The 25,069-nt window shown below is 37.6% G+C and overlaps 1 protein-coding gene across 2 annotated transcripts; it reads left to right on the top strand.

The window, feature by feature from the left end:
* LOC124146971 (membrane-associated progesterone receptor component 1-like) lies at positions 1–24,427 on the top strand. Of its 2 annotated transcripts, XR_007218919.1 has the most exons (4): positions 1–569; positions 9,378–9,533; positions 17,144–21,577; positions 21,684–24,427. XR_007218919.1 is itself a non-coding variant. In XM_046517557.2 (3 exons), the coding sequence occupies exons 1-3, from the start codon at positions 260–262 to the stop codon at positions 17,260–17,262; spliced, it is 585 nt and encodes a 194-aa protein (XP_046373513.1). In that variant the 5' UTR covers positions 1–259; the 3' UTR covers positions 17,263–21,595. The 2 variants fall into 2 exon arrangements, 1 of the variants encoding a protein (XP_046373513.1); XM_046517557.2 differs by lacking the exon at positions 21,684–24,427 and having other exon boundaries at positions 17,144–21,595.
* Positions 24,428–25,069: the final 642 nt, after the last annotated feature.

Here is a 25,069-nt window from a genome sequence, read left to right as displayed (position 1 = left end):
CTCGGAGGGAGTATTTCTTGCTGTACGGTGTCCGAATGCGACATATCGCTGGTATACCGCTCTTCGGGCACATCAGCATATTATATGGAACTCAGACGATTTATTTCAAATATCAAAACATAGAAAGAGCTTCCATTGAATTGAAAGCGCTCGTTTCAACGATATTCTATCAGTTAGCACTCGGAACCATAGATCCCTCAATCAGGCAAGTGCACGCGAGACCTTGACCTTTATGAAACACGTCAGAATTTAAACAAATATGGCGGACTCAGGAAATTCGGAAGCGGGAAGCGGATTTTTATCCAAATTTTTGTCTGAATTATTTGGAAGTCCGTTGAATCTGGCTTTAGTAGGCGTTTGTTCATTTCTTGTTTACAAAATTTGGTCAAGCAGAAGGAAGCATGACCCACCGACGCCTCGGGAACCTGAACTTCCACCCCTGAAAAAGCAAGATTTCACACACGAGCAGTTGCGAGAATATGATGGAAAAGCAAAGGATGGACGTATCCTGATCGCTGTTAATTGCAAAGTGTTTGATGTCACTCGAGGAAAACGATTTTATGGCCCAGGTACAGTATAATATTATTGCAAAATATCATTGTTACCCTTCGCCATCTCTTACATTGTTTGTTTGACACTTGTAGATCATTGTGCTATTTATCAGCACGTACAATGATTGAGGCGTAGAAAAAATATTACGCCAGACGGATTATAGTGAGATATATTAATTTACTGATGTTATTCTTGATATCATTGATTTTTCGGAAATATTAATGATCACGGAGATGTTAATAACAGATTCACCTTTCGAAATAATTACATGATGTCCTAAATCATAGTAATCATTCTAACATGGTAATGACAAACATGCTAGTGGATGCAAGAGTCTTTTTTATGGCTCCAATTATGGCTCCACATCTGTAAAACCTTTCAGATGTTGTGATGGGAGTTGCAATGTTCTCAAACTGACTTCTAGCAAGTCATAGCATTTTTTAAATATATTTGTCAGTGACTTGCAACTTAGAGAGGTAAAATGTCTCTCAAAAAGAGCTCCATACACAGCGATAACCATGCCCCCTAATCCGTAGTCTAAGACTAGTACAAATATAGAGAGACATGTTAAAATATAGAGGGACCATTTGTTTCCTCCCAAGTCTATTTATTTTACATCATGTACATGTCTCAATAGTCTGAAATTAGCTGTGGGACTAGTTTGATATGAACAAGGGGTCTACCCATGCATATGCATGTTACATGAAGGTGTCCATGTGCAATGTTCGAAACTATGCATGAAAGTCAATGGGTCATTGCGCCAATGTTAAGTATTAAAAATTTAGGGGGACCCGGAATCCTAATGTTATATGACAAGGTTTCACATTTTCTGGGACACTGACTGATCCATAGGGGCTTGTGATCCACATATTAGCAGCAAGATATATATACGGTCACTAACAGGGTCATAGTGCTATATGCTATGATACTGTTAGTGACCATATATATCTTGCTGCTAATCTTTGTAATTTGGTAATGATATAAAGAGAATGTCCTTTCAAAAATTGATAAAATCCGGAAAACGTCCAGCAAAATCACTGTAGGACCCCAGGATGCCCCTCACACTGATATGTGGGGGAAATCTGTTATCCAAGTTAAATGCTGGTTTCATTCAGCAAACTATGTTGACAAAACTGGTTTTGATTGAAGTGAAACAATATTGTTGAGGCTACCATTTGACCCTCTCGTTAAAAAAACAAAATAGAACCAAGAATGAAATTATGTTGTGAGTGCCGTGCTCAACTGACGGATGATTTGTATTTACACAAGTGCCATAGAAGAGAGATTCACGGGTGTTCAAAATCAAAGGACCCGGAGACGCACAACTCTTCTGCTAAGAAAACTAAGAACACAACCAAGCTGACCGTCCCCTCCCCTGTAACACTGAAGCTACCTCCAGAACCTGCCCTGCCTGCACTATCGGTGGCCTATGACCGTGTCTCAGATAGTTTTCTTACTGACAAAGTTTTTACTCGGCTGGATCAACAGTCCATCCCTAAAGCGGCCGGGTCCATGTCTACCTTGGAACCGCCAGCTACATTGGACGTTCGCATGGTGTTTTCTTCCGTCGAATTGTCCCGGAAGAGCCTCTTCATCCAGCTTTCTACGGTGGCCACAATGGAAGTTTCGCTTACTGTGATCTCATTTTGGCTTCCCTCAATCATCCTACAGCCTACACTTTAGTTGGATTGTCTCCTCCTGTCACATCCAATCCTCACGAGGCTCAAGCTGTCGCCTCTACCATATCCTTGCACAGCAACTGCACCCTCTCCGCCATTATTGAAGGGTGCGGAAGTCAGATACGGTCTTCGCTTTCCACTATCTCTGTGACACCGCTGCTTTTGGCATGTGCTGTCTGGTATTGGTTCGAAGATCCGCTTGTGGATATTGTCCATCGATCCTCTTCTCGTCTTAGCATGCTTCAATCCCTTGGGTGGTTTCATAGCTTTGATGATGCGTCAACAGAGATATCAAGCAGGTGCACCCTATTGTCTGGATCAATTATAAGTCATATAATTGTTCTTCGCAGCTATGCGGTCATTCATGTAATTTAGAAATATATTTATTTCCAACAAGAAGGAATGGTATGGGAATGGGGGTGGAAGTTGGAAGTTGGGGGGGGGGGGGGGGTGTCTGTCAAAGCCTATTTAAACACCTTTTCCTACAAAAGTACAAGGTCATGTAACAATTAATAAGAGCCAAATGTACGTAAGATAATAAATTTAGATAACTGATACTACTGTTTGCAAGTATCACAAATCACAAATATACATGTCATACATTAATAATAAATAAATACACACATACATATACCAACACATAACCAAACCAGTGCATCCATGCACATACACTTATGCCAGGGCTAGAACTAAACTCTAAAACTTTACTAGCCCTGGTAAAGATTAAATGCCCTCAGTGTTAAAACAATGGCAAATTTGAACTAGCCTGAAGGAATTTGTAATCCTGGGCTAGTGTTAAGTTCCAACCCTGTGGACATACTTATAAATATACATACATACACATGCGCATATACATAGTATTACACAATACACATGTCAATATATACAGACAGACAGACACGCTTGTAGACATATACCTCAATGTACCAGATTTTAATGCGTACATAAAAGTATTATTATTGTAAAGTAGACACATATTTAATTTTTGAACAGATTGTACAATAGCAAATTTGATAACAGTATATGCTTTTGCATTTCCATTTTATACTGAATCCAAGTTATATCCTTTTATGTAGTAGTACATATAATTATGAACAGGGTTTGACAAATGTCTTATCTACACACTATCCCACTGGTCCAGTAAGAAATTTAAACTACTGGCCCAGATATTAAGTTACAAGTCTAACAGAAATTCAGCAATTTAAGAGAGCAAACACTTGTCAATATAGTTAAAGTCATTTTATTCATATCAACCATAAAACAAATTTTAACACTTGTCTTCACGTGTTGACATAACTCAGTAAATCTCTGCTCTACAAACTAGAAAGTTAACCAGGTGAACTGTCGCGGGTATTGACAGTAATATAATATAGCTACTTTAATTCAGTTATATACTATTTGAAGGCTTATTTACAAAATTCATTCAGTCACGGACAATAATTAAATAATTTGAAAACAAAGGTGGCGGGGGATATAGAAACAGGCTTCGTCCGTACGTCACGTCCGTCATGAAACTCTGCAGGTCTGTCAAGGATATGCTGAACTGATGCCTTTTGCTATTTAGAAATTTTAGATTTTTTTTTTTTTACGTTTCCATGGCCACAAGATAGACTTAGGTTCTGTGAGGGTAGGGTTCGTTTCCGGAGAATAACTCATAAACTGTTCAATATTTTTTCATCAAACTTTGCAGGTCTGTCAGGTACATGCTTAACTGGTGCCTTTTGCTATTTAGAAATTTAGGAATTTTTATTTTTTACGTTTCCATGACAACAAGATGGACTTAGGTTCTGTGAGGGTTAGGGTTTGTTTAGATTTAATTATGTCATAAATTCTGTAACAGGGGCGAACTTTAGCATGTTTAGTGGCAAACTCTTGTTTTCATTTGCTGCCGTAGTCTTCTCGATCTTTCTGAGCCACAGATCTTATATGATCAAACCAAACAGACTTTTGTCTTTGTCTTCATACACTCGATATGTGCTTGACGGCAAATGTGTCCGATGGTGGTTTCAAAAAATATTTTTTCTATATATTTATCGACTTTTTCAAGTTTTATAAATGAAACATTTCTAGAGATAAATGGACGAAGATCGAAATGGTAACATATTTGACCCATGAACACATCGTTTATTGGGCGTAATTGCGACTTGAAATTGGGGTAATTTGTAAATAATTATATAAGGACTGTGTCGAGTTACTCAAAGTGACTCGCGTGTAACACTTCCAGTTACTCCCTGTTCAAGATGGCCGCCAAACCGTTATCTCATGTATTTCATGAGAAAAGTTGACGTATGGCTTTTGTTGACTGAATAAAAGATTGAGTGAGTTTTAACCTGACTTAAAGCAATTGGTACACCGTATTATTTCAATAGCCAGCTGGTCCAGTATAGATATACAATTACTGGCCCAGATCAAGTTTCACTAGCATTTGTCTAGTTGGCTGGCGTATTTGATGAAGATTGCAATAGTTAGTACATGAAAAGGAGTAAATGTCGGGTCCTCAACATGGTGACCGTCTCTGTGGTCTAGTGGTAGAGCGTCCGCCTGGAGAGTGGAAGGTCAGGGGTTCGATCCCCAGCCGCGTCATATCAAAAGACGTTAAAAGATGGTACCTGTTGTTACCTTGTCTGACGCTCGGCATTAAAGGGCTAAACCAAGGACTGGTCGTCTGGGAGTCGGTATACTGTGTCCGAGTGAAGTATTCATGTCAAACTGCGGCATGGTATCTCAGTTGGCTAGCACTATAAGTTGGCATCAGTCCGGACTAGTACAAGCATCCACACACACACTATAAATTGGCATCAGTCCGGACTAGTACAAGCATCCACACACACATTATAAAATCGGCATCAGTCCGGACTAGTACAAGCAGACACACACATATGTATGCACGTCGCTATATAAGTGCAATAATCTTGGACGGGACGTTAAACCTCATTTCAGTTTTCACCTCACCTCCTCAAAATGGTATCCACAACAGCATGTAGGAGACTGAGGGATATGTCTTTGATATATGTGTGTATTTAAATGACTGCATCCAAACCTGAGGCGCAAGTGGCTAATTTGCACAGAAAAGTGTACCGTAGTCCAATGTTCTAAGATGTTCAGGTGTGATACTTTCAGTGAAATCGTATACAGTATTTATTTTACTGAATCTTAATCATTCCACATTTGCACTGTATCAGGTAAAAATGATTTATAGTAGTTAACTGTGAGGAACAAGATTACATAGATATTTAGGGGCCAACTTGTTTACCATTTTGTAAAATTTTAATTGTTTGGATTGCCGTCTTTTGGATTGTAAACTTTGATTCAGAGTATAGAGACTTGTGATTGGTACCACGAACAGCTCTGCATATTGTTCTCAAAGTAACAATATCATACATGAAAACATGTTACGCATGTTATGCCCGATTTCATGCTGTTATTTCCAACTAACGTATTGGGATCATGTCACCTGTCATGGTCTATATTCCCACTTACGAGTTATTGTCTTTACGACACTAGGCAGTGTTATAGATTATTTTATTTATCTCACTGTTAAGCACCAGCTTCTTTGTGTATGTCTATGGTTGTAGCCTGTTACAGACAAAGGTATCTGCATCCAACGGTGGGATAAATGCATAGTGTGAGATAAGTTTAAGAATTGGAAATTTTACAATACCGTATTCGACGTAATAAGCGCCCCACTCTAATAAGCGCCTGCGGCGGTATTTGCTAATTATATTGGGTAGTGAACAATTTCAATTAGCACCCCTTCTGATTGATCAATGTAAGACTTATTTATTCGTGTATAATACGCATTCGTGTGTTATATGCATCCTTAATTATGGGCAATTAAATCCTGGAAAAATATATCTGTCGTATATAAACATTTCAGGCTGTCAGCATAAACAACGAAATTTACGATCTTTCAACTCTGTTTTTTTTTCACCAAAATATTATTTTAATAAGAGCCCCCTATTTCTAATTTTGAGAGCTCCCTGGGCGTTTATTACGTTGAATACGGTAAGTTTATTTATATATATTTATCCCCTCCCACACGCTATATCCCCCCCGGACCATCTCGCATCACTGCTCCTCTAGCAGCCTGTTAGCTCTAAGAAAGAGAATGATGTGGCAGGGGTAATCACGTGATCAGGTCGTGTAGGTGCCTATGCACTGGAATTTACCGGTAGTGTGTGACCTATTTTGGTGGTGACCTTGGTGATGCTCGGATGTGTTTAGGTGATTAGTTTTTTTAGAAGCTGGAACTTTTTTCAAGCATGTTTCCTCATTGGATCGAAAGAAGAAGGAAGAAATGCGTAGTGTGAGATAGTATCAGTATATATGTAATAATTAAATAAACACTTTATTGTAAAATTTCCAAGTTCTTTTTGATGCGGTTATTTCATTGCACACCTGCACTTTGCCATCCTTATCTTTAACTCAAAACGTTCTCTCTTGTGACTATGATATTATCAGCATTAAACATAGAAACGTCCTGTGATGATAGCATATGAGGGAAGCATGCAATGAACTGATAATCATCATGATCATCCGTACGGTCTCCGTATTATTATACTTATTAAACTTCATCTAAATAATAGCGATTTTGATAAATTTAATGCACAAAAACATGTTTGGAAGTGACAAGGGAAGGCACTCCTCTCACAATTTGTCATGACTCGTGAGCTTTGTTCCTTTTGTTCCAGGTTGGGTATAGATACACATGGTGAATGATTTATCCACATCAGTATCCATGCAAGTTTCACTGTCCCTTTCCTTAACATTCCTAATGATGTCACTATATTTGATCACAATATTCAGTTTGTCGTGCCCTGAGCATGCTGGGAATGTTAAATGTTCATGTTAGTCATCAGTGTGTCCATTGGTAGCTGTATCTTCACTCTCTTTACCAAAGCTTTCTAATTCAGTCAGGCAATTCATAATCATGATGACAAATTACATCTCCAACAAAAAAGCCTAAACTATAAATTGTCTTGAGGTCTGCCACATCATGTACAGAGACATGGCAACAGGCCCTTGTTGTTTCACAAAGCAACCGTTCTCTCTAGCAATACCTCTGATGATAAAGGGGTATGTACGTGATATAGTGCCATAGGTACATGGTCAGAACATCTTCATTGAAAATAAACAGTCAAGTCTCGTTAATCCGACAATGGGCTTTATCCGACACAAATGATGGGAACCGATTAAATCAGTGCTATTTAGACCTGTTTATCCGACAGTCTCATGCTCCAACTCCGACACACCTAATTTCCAACAATTTGCTGAAATCACTCATTAATCAGACTTGTTAATCCGACACAGTGATCAGCGTACTACATGGTCATCTGCCCGCGAGTACACAGCCCCGAGTTTTGATGCGAGATGTGTTGGCGAGTAGCTGCATATTTCAACTGCTGCAGCGATAAACTTGCTTAACAATAAACAATTACTGCTTTAGATAAACAAAACAGAATTCATCACATGCCTAGATTACCTCAATCTCATTAAAATGGGATACAAGTTCTCACTTCCGCTGAGGACATCCCATTACAGGTCATGTCAGAACGACCTTTCGCAAACTTTGACCAACCAATGAAATTACTAACAGGAAGTCGACATTAGCCACTAAGAAAGCAGCTTTCTTAAGCATTGCAGCACTAGTTTCAAATTGGCGACTTCCATTCCAGACTATTCTTTAAAAAGTATTTTGAATCAGTCCTACAGTTCGTAACAGTAGTTTTGTGTTAAACTTTAGAGGTTGCATGATTAGAAAACATATTCCACTAACAATGTAACTCAACAAAATGAATATTTCCTTTTTCCCTTTTTTATTACAACATGTTTGAATCATTATCTATCGTGTAGTTGTCCAATTTTCGATCACGAACGTTGATAATACCTAATTTCATTTATCCGACATACTTGTTAATCCGACATAATCATATGCAACCAACAATGTCAGACTAACGGGACTTGTATAAACCTCGATTCAAGTCCTATCTATCCTCAAGGACCCAAGGATCATGTAACAGTAACTATCATTATCATGAAGTCATGGGGCAGGTCAGGTAGCCTTGTGGTTAAAGCGTTCGATCGTCACGCCGAAGACCTGGGTTTGATTCCTGACATGGGTACAATGTGTGAAGCCCATTTCTGGTGTCCCCCAGCGTGATATTGCTGGAATATTGTTAAAAGCGGCGTAAAATCATACTCACTCACTCGTCATGAAGTCATGACTGTTTCATTGAAATAATGCTTATGTAGCAACTTTTGATGGATGAGTTAACTGCAACTGTAGGCATATTTATCATCAACTTATCAAAACTGATGCATATGTTAATAAGATCACTGGTTTAATTAACCAAGCTCGAATTGTGACAGGTTTCACGGTTGCAGCAATTATGCATACCACCTTGGCTGTGTCATCAGAGTCTTGCTTGCTTCATTTTAAAATTGTCGCAGAGCTCTAGATAAGCTTTTGGTTATTTGGGTATTTTACCCAAGGATTTGATTTTGATTGGCCACCACAATTTTTAGAGGGTATTCAAATTTTTTTTACCCACTTGTTTCTTGGCTTTTGGGTATTTGAACTTTAATCCTGTTTCATAATAATCCCTGAAAATCATTTAAAACTATGTGAATCGTAGTATCCCGCCTGCGTCTGTGTGCAATTCCCTCTTTGGGAAGCCATTTTTGTTTGCAAAACCTAGCATTGGAAGAAAGGAGGTTTTTTTCAATCACCAAGCAGCAACTGTTAAGATACAACATGTACATAAACTTTTCAATTGGTATCTGCCAGTATGTTTGTCGCAGAATCTTTTCCAAATGTAACTGTCGGTAAGTGAATTTTGCAATTGGCTGATACTCAATCCTTTTATCAAACAGTAGTAATATATGCAATCGTTTTATCTACTAGTTATAATATGCGCTTTAATTATATTTCAATAGGGTATTTATAGTTTTTGTTGCGTATTCAATGCGCTAGGATTTGATTTGTCTGCATATTTCAAGTTTATTTAATGCATATTTTACGCAAATATGCAGCTTATATCGAGCTCTGATTGTGCAATCTGTGAAGTAGTGCAAAGTTCAGTTTGACTGTTAATGGCAGTATAGCATGTTATTATCATGTTCTGAAAGGAGTTGTGTTGTTTTCAGGAGGTCCCTATGGAATCTTTGCGGGCCGTGATGCATCTCGGGCCCTAGCAACATTTTCCCTAGGAGAGGAGGCACTTAGGGACGACTACGATGATCTCAGCGATCTCAACAGCATGCAGATGGACTCAGTCCGTGAATGGGAGATGCAGTTTACAGGTACAGCATCACATTGTCATGGCAATTATTATTCAGCAATTTAAAAAAAATCGTTGTGACCCTTATGCTTATTTGTTATTGTGTCTTGTCACCATGATTATGATGAAGAAAGATGATGTGATCAAGGTTGAATTTTTTTTTTTTTCAATATTATTGAAATAGTTTATCAACAATGATCAATTCAATTCTTCCATTCTCAGAAACTAATCATCTTCAAGCTGGTAGGAATTTAATTACAATTTCTGTTTTTGTTATCATGGAAATGTGATATGACGATGCATTGATGTCATTGTGAATTGCAATAAATATGATCCTGGATGTTTCTAGACCTGCTCAGAGGCCGATATTCAAATCTGCAGCACTTGTTTGTGTCACTATATAGCTGAAATAATGCTGATGCAACGTTAAATTTTGACTCACTCACTCATACACTCATATCTGCAGCAAATCAGTAAATATTCTCCAAATTCAAATTGAAAATTTCCCAATTCATATAATATGGTTATAATGTGCTATGGTGTGATGGCTTGATTCAGATGGCTTGATTCAGTGACTTGTGCCGGGTTCGATTCCCGACATGGGTACAATGTTTGAGGCCCTTTTCTAGTGTCCCCTGCTGCGATATTGCTGGAATATTGCTAAAAGCGACGTAATACCAAACTCACTCACTCACTCATGACTTGTATTTCACTGATAATAGGATAAAAAAGAGAAAGGGATTTTCAGTTTAATTGACATTATTGCACCAAATGCAAAGATAATATTAAAAGTTAAAATATCTCTGAAATGAAGAAAAAAAAACATTAATGAAGTACCAATTTTGAACAAAATAATATTTTTTTCTGATATGGTAAAAATATAAGTGAGAGCTGTAAGAATATAGAATACTAAAATGTTCAGCATCATTTTGAATTGAGATTTGCTCTTAGCAATAAAATTACTAATTCTAATGTTTTACATGTTTAAGATTGTTACTTTTCTATTTTCTGAGAAAACACAAAGTCAAGGAATGTGAAACATTGTCATGATGTGTTACAACACAATGGGATTGAGATTTGTTCAAAACATAACAAATTATTGCTTTTACATGTTCAAGCAAACTGAAATAAGATAACATAACAAGATAAAAAGAAACACAAACCTTTTGTTTGTCATATTAAATTAACAATGATTTATTTCCCTAAAATTCAAAATTGTTTATCAAAAAAGCATATTTAAAACAATATAAACATTATTGGTTCAATTCATTCCCTGTTTCACATCTTACACCACGGGGTTGTCTAGTGGTTAAAGTGTTTGCTTGTCACGCAAATGACTCGGGTTCGATTCCCCACATAGGTACAATGTGTGAAGCCCATTTCTTTTGTCCCCTGCCGTGATGTTGCTGGAATATTGCTTAACGCACATACAACCATACTCACTCACTCACTTTAACAATTATGTTATTACCTCCCTGACATATTGGATTGATAAGCATGGTAGCACAGTAGCCTACTCAGGACGGAGCTAGGTCATGCTGCTTTCTGCTTGTGATGAACCAACACGTAGGCACGGTCTTCTTCTAACAAATGACTGCCTCCGTGGTCTAGAGGTAGAGCGTTTGCCCCGAGAGCGGAAGGTCCAGGGTTCGACCCCTGGCCGCATCATACCAAAAGACATTAAAAGATGGTACCTGTTGTTTCCCTGTCTGGCGCTAGGCATTAAGGGGCTAAAACAAGGACTGGTCGGCTCAGAGTCAGTATACTGTATCTGAGTGGGGTATTCATTTAAACTGCATCATGGTATCTCAGTGGGCTAGCACTATAAATTGGCATCAGTCCGGACTCGTACAAGCAGACACACACGCACGTGCATGCACGTCGCTCTATAAGTGTAATAATCTTGAACGTGACGTTAAACCCAATTTCACCTCACCTCACCTTCTAACAAATGTCACCCAGTTCAGTGTTTAAATAGAACTAAGTCTGAGCAACTAACAACCTCTCAGGAATTTTAAGAACCAGTAAACCAAGTATAACATGTTTATCAGTTGTTTTAAAAAAATAGAAATTCATGTACTTTTTATTCAATTACCCATATACCATTACTCATAAATTCCATAAGCTTGTTTCAGAAAACTATCACAAACAGACCACGGCAGCCAATGTGGAATAAAAATGTGCAGAAAGGATAACATGGCTGGATTGTTCTTGACAGAAATGAAAACTATTTATGCAGAGAATTAATATATTGGTCAGATATAAATCATAACACACCAGTTATGACAATGGGGTTAAGTTGTTTTTGCATGAGAAAGAAAATCAAATTATTCAGAATATCTCAATTTCAAATTTGTCAAGTTCAAAGTTTGTGAAGAATGTACAGAATATGGTTGACAAGCATATATACAGGTATGAGACAGTGTAGATTGGGATGTAGCAAATGTTATTTTGGGGATTTCACTTACTTAGTACCGTACAGATTTTAATACTTATTTAGGTATGTAATCTAGGGCTGCAACGAATATATACCATGAGGCGAATACGATTCGTATCATGAATATAGGGTAACAAATAAGAATATTAATTCTCGAATACAATAACAAGTCAGCAGTTGATGTATTACTTGTTATATTCAGCGAAACAATAACAACATAAATTATTTAACATGGTTTGTTAATTATTGATATATTCAATATTTATATACTTCACTTTATATGCAGGTACTAGTATCTGCTCAAATGGGACAATGACCAGGGACCACAATTCTGTCAAAGTAAATATTTTAAGAGCATTGTCTTTGAAGAAATCTATGCATATATGTTCTCATTGATCTTTTTAGGTACAGAGTATGTAAATGCACATGATTGCATATTCATAAATATTCGATTCTAGTGGCCATGAATAACAAATTCAATACATAAATGGATACGGTTCGATTCACCGAATAGGCGAGTGAATTGTAACAGCCCTAATGTAATCTAAACTACCAGTTGTTGAATTTTCATTTCGTGGAAGCCTCGGTGGCTTAGTGGGTCAGATCACTGACTTCGTGTGCTGGCGATGAGGTGCCTCACTCTGGCAGTGTGTGTTCGAATCCTGGACGGGACTCAACTACAAAATGTATTAGAATCTGTACTTTACTAAGAAAGTGTTATCCCAAATATAACATTTATTACATGTGACCACTTTGTAAATAGCACTTTGGCTTCCTGATTGTGATGTAGTTACACTGGAGTGGTGAAGCCTGTGTACACATAAGGGGTGATATAAGGGAAACATCTTAACAGGTGAAGCCAGTGGTAGAAACAAAAGGATTATGAATCTATGATAGATTGGGGTCTTTGATGAATTGATGGTACACAGGTAGTCTGTAATAGCCTTGATCAAGGTTGATTGATGGTTAGAGCCTTTTGATGTTGGAGTTTTCTGAGGTAAAAGTCTTTGAGGCTGGTTGTAGGGGCCTTGATTTCGTCCCACTGGATGCTGTGGCTGGGGTATCATGGGTATGGTCTGATAGAGCTGACTTTCTGTCAACTTTGGAGACTGAGCTTTGATGTTCTTTGATTTGGGTTTCGAGGGGCCACAATTACACGGAATGTGGTACACTGCTCCTGATGGTTCTTGCTGTTGGCTGGATGGTGGTTTTCCTGTGGTATTATTGGTGTTCTGAATGCTGTTACTTCTCTTGAAGATGACATCAATGTTGGGCCTGTTTCTTTAGAGTCTCTGGATTTTGTGGCTTACACTTCCAACTTAGGGAGGCTGATCACAAAGGGTACAGATCCTTGACGGAGATTTCTAGGTTTTCCTGGTTATGCTCTGTATTGTCTTATATATCAGGGACCTGTTGTCTTTCATGCTTAATTTGAAAGATGGCAAAACCTTTTATATGACTGCATAGTCAAAGCAAATGTGCCTCTCTCTATTCACCTGCCCTGATTGTGCTATTGTTGAATAGTATTGAAAAGTTTTATTGCAAAATATCTATCCTACCATCGAGCATGAACAGAATGATGTTAGTGGTTTCATCAATGTTAATTGTAATGTGATCAGTCACATCTACACTGTTCATGTTAACCGGTAATTACCAGTTTTTTACCAGTAAAATTAGGCTTGGACCGGTATTTCATGTGACTGCCAGTCCCTGTGGACAGGCAAATAACGTACCTTATAAATCTTTGTTGTTGAACAAAACATCGGTGATATTCATATAAGTACTTTTTTCGAACAAAGTCAACTTGTCTGTTACCATCAGGGTTTCCCCTTGTCTATTTCTAGGTTAAATATCCATTTGTAGTGACATCTGTCTCGAAATATTAAAAAACAAAGAGAAAATTGTGACTGAAGTTTTTGTGATTGCCGTATAGATCTAACTAAGTTATTTCAGAGATGACATCTTTGCACTGAACGTGAAGTTGAAGGAATTAAAACCAAATAATTTGCATATGTTTCTTTATTTGTTGAAAGTTGAGACTGGCCAAAATTAGGGGTGACTTGTAATTTTTAGAGTTGCCAGTCCACAAGGACTGGCAGTTTCAAAAGCCAGTGGGAACATTGATCTAGTATCAGGCTGGCTTGATCAAAGGAATCTGATTGCACCAGGTACATGTTGAGACATGAAGAGTTATTTCACCAGACAAAACCAAGTTGCTCCCTGGTCCCATTACTGTATCAAAGTTGAAACATACATGCATAAGGTAGTCTGAACAAGTAAAATCGCCAATCGTTGATGAATGAATTACAAGTAACCCAGAGATTAGTGATGTTGTATGGTAAATAAAGCTTACCGCTATTGAGTGTGTTCAAGATCAATGTTACGTGGACAAGTAAGGGTTAGTCAGACACAGTATAGAAGTTTTGTACATGCACAGGTGCATGTAGACGTTAATATTAGGTTGCATTTTTCAATAATACAGTAAACTATGTTTATAATGAACACGCTTATAACGAACTGACGGATATAACAAACTTATTTTTTAGTCCCGGCCATTTGATGTATATATGCTGAATATATGCTTATAACGAACTACGGTTATAACGAACTAAAATTAGTGGTCCCTTTGAGTTCGTTATAACCGTAGTTTACTGTAGGTTGTCCTGGTGTATTTTTTGTATATCTAAATCCCACTCTGAATATGCTAACAGATGATACATTTCAATCAATCGAGAATCACATGATACTGTCATAGTTAATTGTAGCACTGTCAAAGAAATTGTTTTCCCCATAAAGCTATGAAATGAAGGTGCAAATAATTTGGAATAATGTGGCTATTTTCAATAAAGAACAATTACAGTTCAGCATGGCTGGGTAACTGATGTATTGTAATATATTGCCTTTTGACATGTTCGACAAGCTGTTGCTTCATCAGAATCACCTCCATGCTCTCCGGGACATGACTGTTAATAATAAAGTGGGGCGTCAGGTGTCCTGATGTGTTATATTTATCAAGTCACGGGCCTGTTCATTAATTTGATGTCCCATTGCGCAGTCTGCGACTTTAGCCACTCGTCTGAAGCCCAAGACTAGTAAAATTCTGTTCGGTCTAGTAAGCGTTGCTTGTAATATCCATATGACACTAAACTCTACAGGAAATGATTTCTAGTTCAAATGCTAGTTCTAATGTACATCTCTTAATGTGCTGCTCATGACATCGATACAAAAGCAGGGTTTATCTAGACCTACTCCGAGGCCGATATTTGGGCTAAGTCTTCAGCAATTGGCAGTAAAAATTCCCAAATGTGAAGTTCCTATTTCATGTAAATATTGTTATAACTGATGCTTGTATTCCACTGATTGATAACAGAATTAAAAAGGAAGAAACATAATGCTACAATACAATGTTAAAATACCTCTAAAAATACAGAAATATGAACTTTAAAAAAATCCCAATTTTGAACAAAATATATATTTTTTCCCAAGTTGCCTACCAAGGGCACATCTTAGATTAATCCCTGACATGTCTATGTAAGCAAGACACAGAGGTTGCGCATTATTCACAGCAGTATTTAAGTATACATCTGTAAACTAATATGGTTACAGTCTACATGGGGTTAGTATGCAGTGTTGCTATGCTGCTGTGTTTTTTAATGTCTCGTGATATTTATATATCGTTTGATAAAAGGGTGATATATTTAGCATATTTTATGCAAATATGCAACTTATTAGAGCTATGACTTATGGCATATTTCTTACCAAATGCAGATGTCAAAATATGTTTAAATGCCACTAGTCTAGATTTCAGGATTCTATGAAGTATTCCCCCTTTAGTATATATCCAGCTTTCCTTAAACTCGAAAACTGACAACACAGCCTAAGTTGATGTAATAGGGTTCTGTGTGTTGTCCCTTTGTTATGCTGTGAGTGTGTATGCATATGTTGTGCAAATGACTGCACACTGCAACTGGTACACTTATTTCACTCAATGGTGTTCAGTGTGTATATGGTGTAGGAAAATGGAGTTATTTGGTATTCTAATTCCTGTCCTAGTTCACTGACTGAACATGCTGAATGTCAGGCAGTCATGCTGTGTTGCAACAAGGCCTTTTTGGTTTTCAATGGTTTGTGGATTTTTCTCTCGAGCAAAATGAAAATAAAATTAGACCCTTCTTTTTTTCGTTTGTTCATTTTTGTTAAAAAATAGGGTTGGCACATTTTATAGTGTACACATTGCTTAGCATACTGATGCGTCCCTCTAAGTTCGTTTTTTTTACCTGGGAGCCAAGTATTGGAAACATGACAACAGGTCCGTGAAACGGACATTACTATTTCTGCATATTGCACACTAGTTATGTTTCATCTAGTTACCGGTAGTTAGATAATGTTATTTTAGAACCAAAGTCATTTCCACAATTTCTAGATGTTCCACTTGGCCAAGGTACCACTCTTTGCTGTACAGCGTTGAGCCTTAGGAGTGCCAGAAAGATATGATTGTGTCTTTAAATCAAATATCTGCCATGATTATGTTACTAAGTTGGTCAGCAGCACCAAACCCATGTTTATGTGGTTAAGTGGTAAAAATCTAAGACCTGTTTAACCATGATTACTTCAGGCTTGCTCGCACCCACGCACGCACGAAAGAACGAATGAACTTACAAACCTTAGGATGAATGGCATGTATTTAACATAAAAATAAAAGACTTACCGTATTTGACGTAATAAGCGCCCCGCTCTAATAAGCGCCCACGGCGATATTTTGCAATATATTGGCTAGTGAACAATCCCAATTAGCACCCTTCCAACTGATCAATGTACACAATTCGTGTACATTTATTCGTGTATAATACGCACTCATGTGTTATATGCACCCTTAATTACGGGCAATTAAATTCTGGAAAAATATATCTGTCGTGTATAATACGCACAAACTTTTCTTTTGTATCATTTCAGGCTGTCAGCAGAAACCATAAAATTTAAGATCTTTCGACTCTTTCACCAAAATTATATTCTAATAAGAGCCCCCTATTTCTTATTTTTAGAGTGCCCTGGGCGCTTATTACGTCGAATATGGTATTAAGACTTGACTTTAAAACGCTATAGCAGAAGATCTCAAGGATCCAAGACACCTTAACTTTGAAATTTTCACATTGAACAAATATCTCTTTGACGTATCAAACATTCGTCTGTTTCAGAAAAGTATGTGTATATTGGTAAGCTCTTGAAGCCTGGGGAACTGCCCACCGAGTACACAGACACGGAGGACGAGGTCAACGAGGACAGTAAAGACAAGAAGGAGAAGAAGACGGACTGATTGTGTGTGTTCCTGACAAGTTGGATGCTGCCATCAAAATATAGGGTCTCTGCCTGTCATGGCGGCAGCAGCATCAACTGACTGAATGAATGACTGACCAACCCGGCCTCTGCCTACACCGGACTCTCCATCCCGGCACTCACGGAAGGATCTACTTGTTAGGGTTGGAACGATTCGTGAAGGTGCATTGCGATATTTAGTGCCACGATAAGGTTGTGTATATCTGTACAAAGTACAACATACAAGTATTATGCTTATAGAGTCAGGTGAACTGGTATGCAATAATGAAAATGAATAAATATATTGTTTTTCAGAGTATTGAACCTGTTATCTCAATGGGGGCTGAGGGGCAGTGGGTAGTCTTGTGGTTAAAGTGTGTTTTGGTCTCGCTGTAGCTCAGGGTTTGATTCCCCACATTGGTACAACGTGTCTAGCCTAATTCTGGTGTCCCCCGCCATGTTGGTGCTGGAATATTGCTAAAAGAAGAGCTTAACCATAAACACTTACTCGGGATGAGGCTCTTGTCAATCAGAGTCTTGGCAAGTTTTGTCCAGTGATTCAAAACCCACCTTGTGTGTAGAACCAAATTGAGTTGAGTTCTGTTTGTATCGTAGCATGGATCGTATCATGACCTTTTACTTTTTGTATCGTGACCTTATCAAGTATTGTATCGCCACTAAGTTGGTTTCATTGCAATCTTGTTAAAATCAGATCTTTTAGTCTTCAATAACTCTCTCAATAACGATTTGACTAACCCTCCATAAGTGCAAAGAGGTCATGCTAGGTGGATTTAATCAGCTAATCAGAATAGAGGCTTCTGAATTCTCGGAATGAGTGAGAGAGCATTCAGAATGACTAATGTTAATTTTGTATCTCCAGAAAGAATGCTGAAGATATTTCAATATTTCTCCCTGCTCAGAGAGGTATTGAATCGTGTATAAGATCTGATTTTAATGAGGTTGTGAATCGTTCCAGCCCACGTTCAAGTTGGTGTTGATTTTGTCTAGAAGTGTTAGTTTGTGTAATAGCAAGAGTTTTTGCAAACATGATGCATACAATGTCAGTTGGAACCTCTCTGTGTGTTTGTCTTTGCTAGTACAGACAGGAGACAGTCCTGCCGAGCCGTTTGTTGTGTGGGCTGCCTTATCAAATAAGGTGCCCAGCAACTGGAGTATGTTCATATTTTGGCAGTTCAGTTTCCCTGTAAGTATATTTTTAATATTTAAGAAGGTAGGATGATTGGTCATTTTAAATGGATCTGTTTTGTAGGATATCATGATCATAATTTGGACTTCACATTATGACACAGTAATAATATATCAGTCTGACGCAAGATAATATTTTTGATCTTACATGTTACTGTGGCTCAGGTTTCCCTTTGTGCTAAAAACACCTGCAAGAACTCTTTCTTCCTTTAGTCAACTCGTGAAAACTCTGCAGGTCTCAACCAATTTCAGTTTGTTGACTGAATCATTTGTTTTTGGCCTTACCTGCTTAACATTAAACCTTAAGAATTGCTGTGATCACAGCAATTGGGGACAGAAAACGGTTCACATGTGATGGATGAATCCATTGCCATTGAACAAGGGACAGAGGTGGATGTGATGTGGTGTTCATGTAGAAGTATTTGTAAATGCAAACTGATATATGGATACCTGTCACCCCTTCTGCTGTTTTCAATAATCGCAGGTTTGTAATAAGTTTTTCAATTGACTAAAACAAGTCTAAGCATCTTTTTTGTCATTACTACTTTTTGTAACCTTTCACCTTTCAAGAATTTGGACGAAAGGATGGTTATCCTTTTTGTGTGTACCTAGCAGTGTTTGAAATTAAGAATGAAAGGAAAGGTTCTTGTCATTACCCTGATGTTACAAATCAAACTGTTAGAGGGTTCCCAGATTAGAGTGTAGTAGCAGTGAACTGTACGGAGCCCCTTCTATTTCTAACGGTCTTGTGAAAACGACATTCATTGTGTTTAAAGGGGTGACAGACAAGGGCATCATTCCCAATAATGATCTGGAGCTAAGACTTTTGTAAGTCAAAACTGAGCCCACAATAAATTTAGATTTTCATCTTCATTTCTCATATGTGAGACAGGAGGCTTTTTGTTTTACATTATTCATTTTTAATCAAATTATTCAAGCTATCTCTATTAACTGTCGGGATGTGATTCACATCTCATTAATGTTTGATAGGACTATGTATATGGTGTATTTCATCAAGTAACGTAGGAAAGTAACATTGCGATTTTCTTTACTTGTACTTAGGACATTTTCATGAGAAGATGAAGGCTGTGTCTCGCAAGTGACTCATGTTACTAAACCCAGGTTAGAAACTAGCACTGGTCCTGTAGTCCTTGCCAAATTTCCCAATAGTTAAGGTATCATAAGGACTAGTAGAAATGTTCAATTTTTAAGGGTTTTGCTATACGTTCTCATTATAAGGTTTAGCGCGCTAAAAATGTTAGTTTCTAACACTGCTTACCTGTCTTAAAGGTTGCAGACAAATGTTTATATGTACATGCTGGAGAAGATAAAATATTGTTTTTCTTAGATTTACTGGGACCAAAACTTCTTCCCTTGCCTATGTTTGTCACATTCATTTTCTCTCTTTTTCTTCTTGTCTTTACTTAGAAGTTTGAAGCAATTGTAAAAAAACTAATATCACCCTTTTGGTAGAGGGAATTCAACAAATAGAACCTCTACTATGATTGGTTTGTTCTCTGAGATGAACCAATCAAATATTTGCTTATGTTAACACGACACGGAATGAAATCAGTTAAGATTTAAAAAGCTAAAAAAACCTTTTTAATACAGTAAATCTATACTGACATTACATAAATGCAGTACCAGCCACACTATGTCAGACCCTGGATGCTGGGTGTTCAGTAGAGAGGTGGGATGAAAATCTAATTATTTATTATGGCTTAAAGTATACAAGTTACAATCCTCTTAACGTTAAGATGTGTGGAACGGGGCCCAATTCTGTTTTTCTTTTCCATTCCTTTTCTGTTTATTATTTATAAGGTGCTTTTTGCAATTAGGACTGTAAACAATATTCTGACGCAAACAATATTTTTGTCATGGAGTGATTGTTGTATATATAGACATGTCCACATTATTGTACATTGTACAGCATAGTACAATAACGGTTAATTGTTGGTGAATCGCCTGTTATATTGACATAATGCACTTGCCGTTTGACAGAGTCAAGAAGTGTAATCAGCTTGCTATACAGGACGTGTTTTGTGTTGATGCTATCGTTCGACTCAATACATGATGGCTGACAATTAGTTGTGTGTCAGTATTGTTGATATATTAAATATTGATTGGCACATATGTCATTTAATATGTCATTTACATGTAGATTTAGTCCATGAATAATTGAATAAGAGTTTGAATCAATGCCTTGCAAAAGATCGTGTTCCCATGGAAACAGCAACCTGGTTTTATGTAAACTATATAGTGGTTGTGAAAAGACACACAGTCATGGATTTACATGAACAAATGGATCATTGTTTAACTATCTTAGGCCACTTTTGGAATAATAAGTTACGATAATGTTAGTTTTCCTCAAAAAGTAGTTCTGGTGGATACACTGCTTGAGCTGTGGGTTATTGTCAAACTCTTGGTGTCTGCTCTTGATGCAGCTTGAAGTAGGGAGGAGAATCTAAGACCAATTGTTGTATTATACAGGGTATATCATGATAATATTCCTGATAAAGTTTGGTGATGATGCTAAAAGGTCCAAAGACAAACAATTGTTGATGTCTTTGGTTACTTTATTTACCCAAGGTTCTATACCACTGCTAAGGATGTTATTACAAGGATCGGGTTAGCTCCGTTTTCAGGTTTGAGTCTCTCTATTGAGTGGAGGTGGGTTTTGGTGTAGCATCCAAACATTTAAAAAGTGAAACTCTGTTTATCCAGATACTTTTAATGGTATCTGAATCTTGAAACCAAATCTCTGGATTAACAAGCCAATTTGTGATAAAATATTCACCTGCCAATGATTGACCTTATAGGGAGGATTCTGGATTCTGAATGGGTCATACTGCAATTATTAATTTATGTGCTTAAAATTATATGAAGGATAACCAGGGCTCCTTTCCACAAGACGATCATAGTGCTAGGACTGTTGTTAAGTCTATGTTAAAGTATAGGAGTTATGATCATCTTAGTGCTGCGATGACCTTAAGCCTATATTAAGGTATTGGAGTTACGATCATCTTAGTGCTACAACGATCCTAAGCCTATGTTAAGGTATGGGAGTTACGATCATCTTAGTGCTATGATGACCTTAAGCCTATGTTAAGGTATGGGAGTTACGATCATCTTAGTGCTACGATGATCCTAAGCCTATGTTAAGGTATGGGAGTTACGATCATCTTAGTGCTACAACGATCCTAAGCCTATGTTAAGGTATGGGAGTTACGATCATCTTAGTGCTACGATGACCTTAAGCCTATGTTAAGGTATGGAGTTATGATCATCTTAGCACTACAATCGCTTTGTGGAACGGGCCCAGGACACAAGAAATTATTCCTGATTAATGCTTAGTTTTAAAACAGTTGGACCTGTCTTGACTGATAACATGATAACACTCCTATTTGTAGTCGACATGATTCAGCTGTTCTTTCAGACTTGTAGATACAAAATCAACATGTATTTTTTTAGTGGAGTATATTTAGTCAGCGATATATTTGATTCTTGAGATAATCATCCTTATTGCATCACATCATCTTCATCAACAGCAAGGCTGACACTTTGTAGTAGTATGTGAGACTGTCTTGAAAAAGTGCAGTATTATGTGGTCACATGGCAAAGTATGCACTGATCGAGGGAGACCGATCTAGATCATTTTAATACTTTGTAATACTTCACTTGTTTGTCATCGCCAGTACTTTGCGGGTTTGTGTACCCTGTTCCTCCATCCTTCATGAACATGTACGACAGCTCTGTGATGTCCTCCTGCAATGGCCTGGTTCAAGTGAAAAGGGACCCATCGAGAACTCAGACAATGTTATGCGGTATACTCGCTACGATTAAACAACAAACCAACAATGACCTGGTTCCAGGGACAGTACCCAGAGAGTTCTCAGACCAATGTGTGTTCAGTTTCCATCTCCGAACTTGCAAGTTTCTTGCACGAAAATTGACTTCCATGAGTTAAAAGCGGCTCAGTTCATTACGTTGCTGAAATAGACAATCATCACTACATCTCCTATGGGTGTTTTCGTGGGTGATGGAGGATTGGACCGGTTGTGTGTGCTAACCCATGAAGTAGTGATATGTATACTAATCAGTGAAGTATTGATAATGCTTGTTTGCCTCATAGCCTCATTTATTTTGTAGCCTTGTATGAATGACAACCCATAGGACCCCGCTACTTAGGGAGCATCTGTGTAACCCGTTGGTTGGGCTTGGTTTTTGGTGTGCTGGAATTTTTAGAAAAGAAGTGTAATATACCGGAACAAAATAGTTGAAAAATATATATAATTGTTCTCCAACAAAAGAAATCTCACCACCCCACTCATCCCTACCATGGTGAGTGGTGACCAAAGCCTCTAAACTGCTTTTTGGGTCAAGTCTTTGAATGGCATTTAGAAGAGATACACTAAGGAAGAGAATTTATGGATGTCAACTTCTTTTTTGAGTACCAACGTTTCGGAGTATATACTTACTTGTTCCTTTACCTGATGAAGGAGTAAGTATATACTCCGAAACGTTGTGTTCCTCAATATAAAGGAGATGTCATTCATAAATTCTCTTCCTTAATTTTTGTGTGCTTCTAAAGAACATTTAGGTTGAAATGTGTGAAATCTTTTCAACAGCAGTATGGCTGCATTGTGTACACATTACTGAAGAGGCGTTCGAATGTTTTGTATTGAATGCAAGTGTTTTTGGTTTTTTAAAAAAGTCTTCCAGAGATTAGCCTATTACTATAAATAAAGGATTGGGATGGTACTTTCTGAGATTTGAATATTTAGCAAAGTTGAAATTGTGGGTTTTCAGAGCACAACTATAAATAGGCTTTAAATATTGAGGACTGTTTTGAAAAGGCATTGAAAATGGATATGGTTCTTTGAATTTACCTTCCAATTCCTCAAGTTAATAGCCTAAAAATAAATTTACCTTTGCATAGCTTGAAATAAACAAATTGTTGAGATCTGTTAGCTAAAGAAAAGAATGTGTATCTGTATTAACAAGCAAGTGTAATGATATTAGTTTCTGGGGTGGGGGAAAGCCTTGAAAAATCCTTGAAGTTTGTGATCTTCTATATTAATCCTGTTATTAATTATGCTGTAAGGGCTCAGAGGGCAGTACCTATTTGTGCTGGCATTTGATTGGATGTTTAAATTGATGCAGCATCTGACTGGGTCAGTAAGTTTCACCATAGTACTTGAAAGCTGTTGATGGTACAATTTATCATACTTACATTGCTACTTTGTTGGAAGACTAACAGGGACATCATAGCTCTGACTTCTAAACTTCCATGGCAATTGAGAGAACTCACTACACACTGGGAATAACTGCTTTTCTCGCAATATGTAACCATTATTAATATGATCAGTAATTTCTTGGAACGTTATTAATATGTAGTACATTTTATCCAAAGGGAACCAACCATTCTGAGAAACGAAGGTGCAGACAGACAGATAGTTTATAAAACTCTCATTTTATGATTTAGACCATCAGAAATTGTACTATTTGTGTTGTTTGACTAGATGTGTTATTATAAGTTTCTTGACAAACCAGCTCAAGCAGAACACATCAGTTGAAAACATCTACAACTGACCTCATTTCACAAAGGTGTGTTTGAATTGTACATTGTTTTAGTTATGAAGCAAGGCATCATCACTGAACACTTGTTGTAATATTTGTTTCACTAGAAGTGTTATGAAGCCCGATGACGAGCAGGATGGATGAAATTGTATGGATGACGTTGTATAGCTTTGCTAAACAGATTCCATGTAGTGCATCAGGCACATTGGTTATGTCTTCTTTCTAGTCTCAGCCAAACTTTCATCCCCATTGAGTGTACATTATGTATCATACGTCCAGTATACCATATGTACCACAGTGTGTATTACTGTAAATATTGTATGATTTGCTTCATTCTTGAGGATATATTTTCATGATAAACTAATTGATATCATGGTAAACCTGTTTTTGTTTTCATTGGTTGTGAACGTTTTGTTAAAAAGTTGCCTGAATTCGATGTGCGAGTTGTGTCTCTACGGTGTGCCAGAAACCAAGGATCACTGGTTCGAATCTCAGGTTCACCCTGAATATGTTCAAGGTCACCTGGTGGTTTCACCAAAGTGGTAACTATGTAAGACCTGCATTTCTGGTCTATCCTTCTACATGAACTGGACAGGCAGTAACTGAAATACTGTTCTAACAGCTTTGAACCAGACATGCTACTCACTGATGCTTGTAGCGACTGAGGGTAGACTAGATCCATAGATCGGCTGCTCAGGCTCCGTGACCTAATTGTGTCAGTGTGTCATCGTATCTCACTGCCGTAGGACTTTGCTCTCAATATCAGTCCCAGGTTTGAATGACTTTACAGCCTGTTGTCTTATACCTTGCATTTTGCTGAGGGCAGCATTAAATATAGTCTCAAACAAATCTTTTTCCAGTCATCTAGTCCTCATTCTCTCGAAGTTGAACGTTCCTTTGTGACCAACTTATTTGTGATTTGAAAAAGATGTCTCTCTCTTATTCAGACATCAACTCTGTTATGAACAGCTTCTCAAGCACTCAGTGAGGTGATGCACCAATCAACCAAGTCACTGAGCGTG

Source organism: Haliotis rufescens, unplaced genomic scaffold, assembly GCF_023055435.1.
Source record: "Haliotis rufescens isolate VD_foot unplaced genomic scaffold, xgHalRufe1.0.p SCAF_7, whole genome shotgun sequence".
Classification (NCBI taxonomy): Eukaryota; Metazoa; Mollusca; class Gastropoda; order Lepetellida; family Haliotidae; genus Haliotis; species Haliotis rufescens.
Note: the sequence above shows the minus strand (reverse complement) of the source record. Positions and strands in the feature narration are given on the sequence as shown.

Bases quoted from the DNA above. Each gene is read 5' to 3' on its own strand.
- LOC124146971 (XM_046517557.2), top strand. From the start codon at position 260: ATGGCGGACTCAGGAAATTCGGAAGCGGGAAGCGGATTTTTATCCAAA. The intron at 570-9,377 runs GTACAGTATAAT...TGTTGTTTTCAG, and splicing joins AAAACGATTTTATGGCCCAG to GAGGTCCCTATGGAATCTTT. The intron at 9,534-17,143 runs GTACAGCATCAC...CGTCTGTTTCAG, and splicing joins ATGGGAGATGCAGTTTACAG to AAAAGTATGTGTATATTGGT.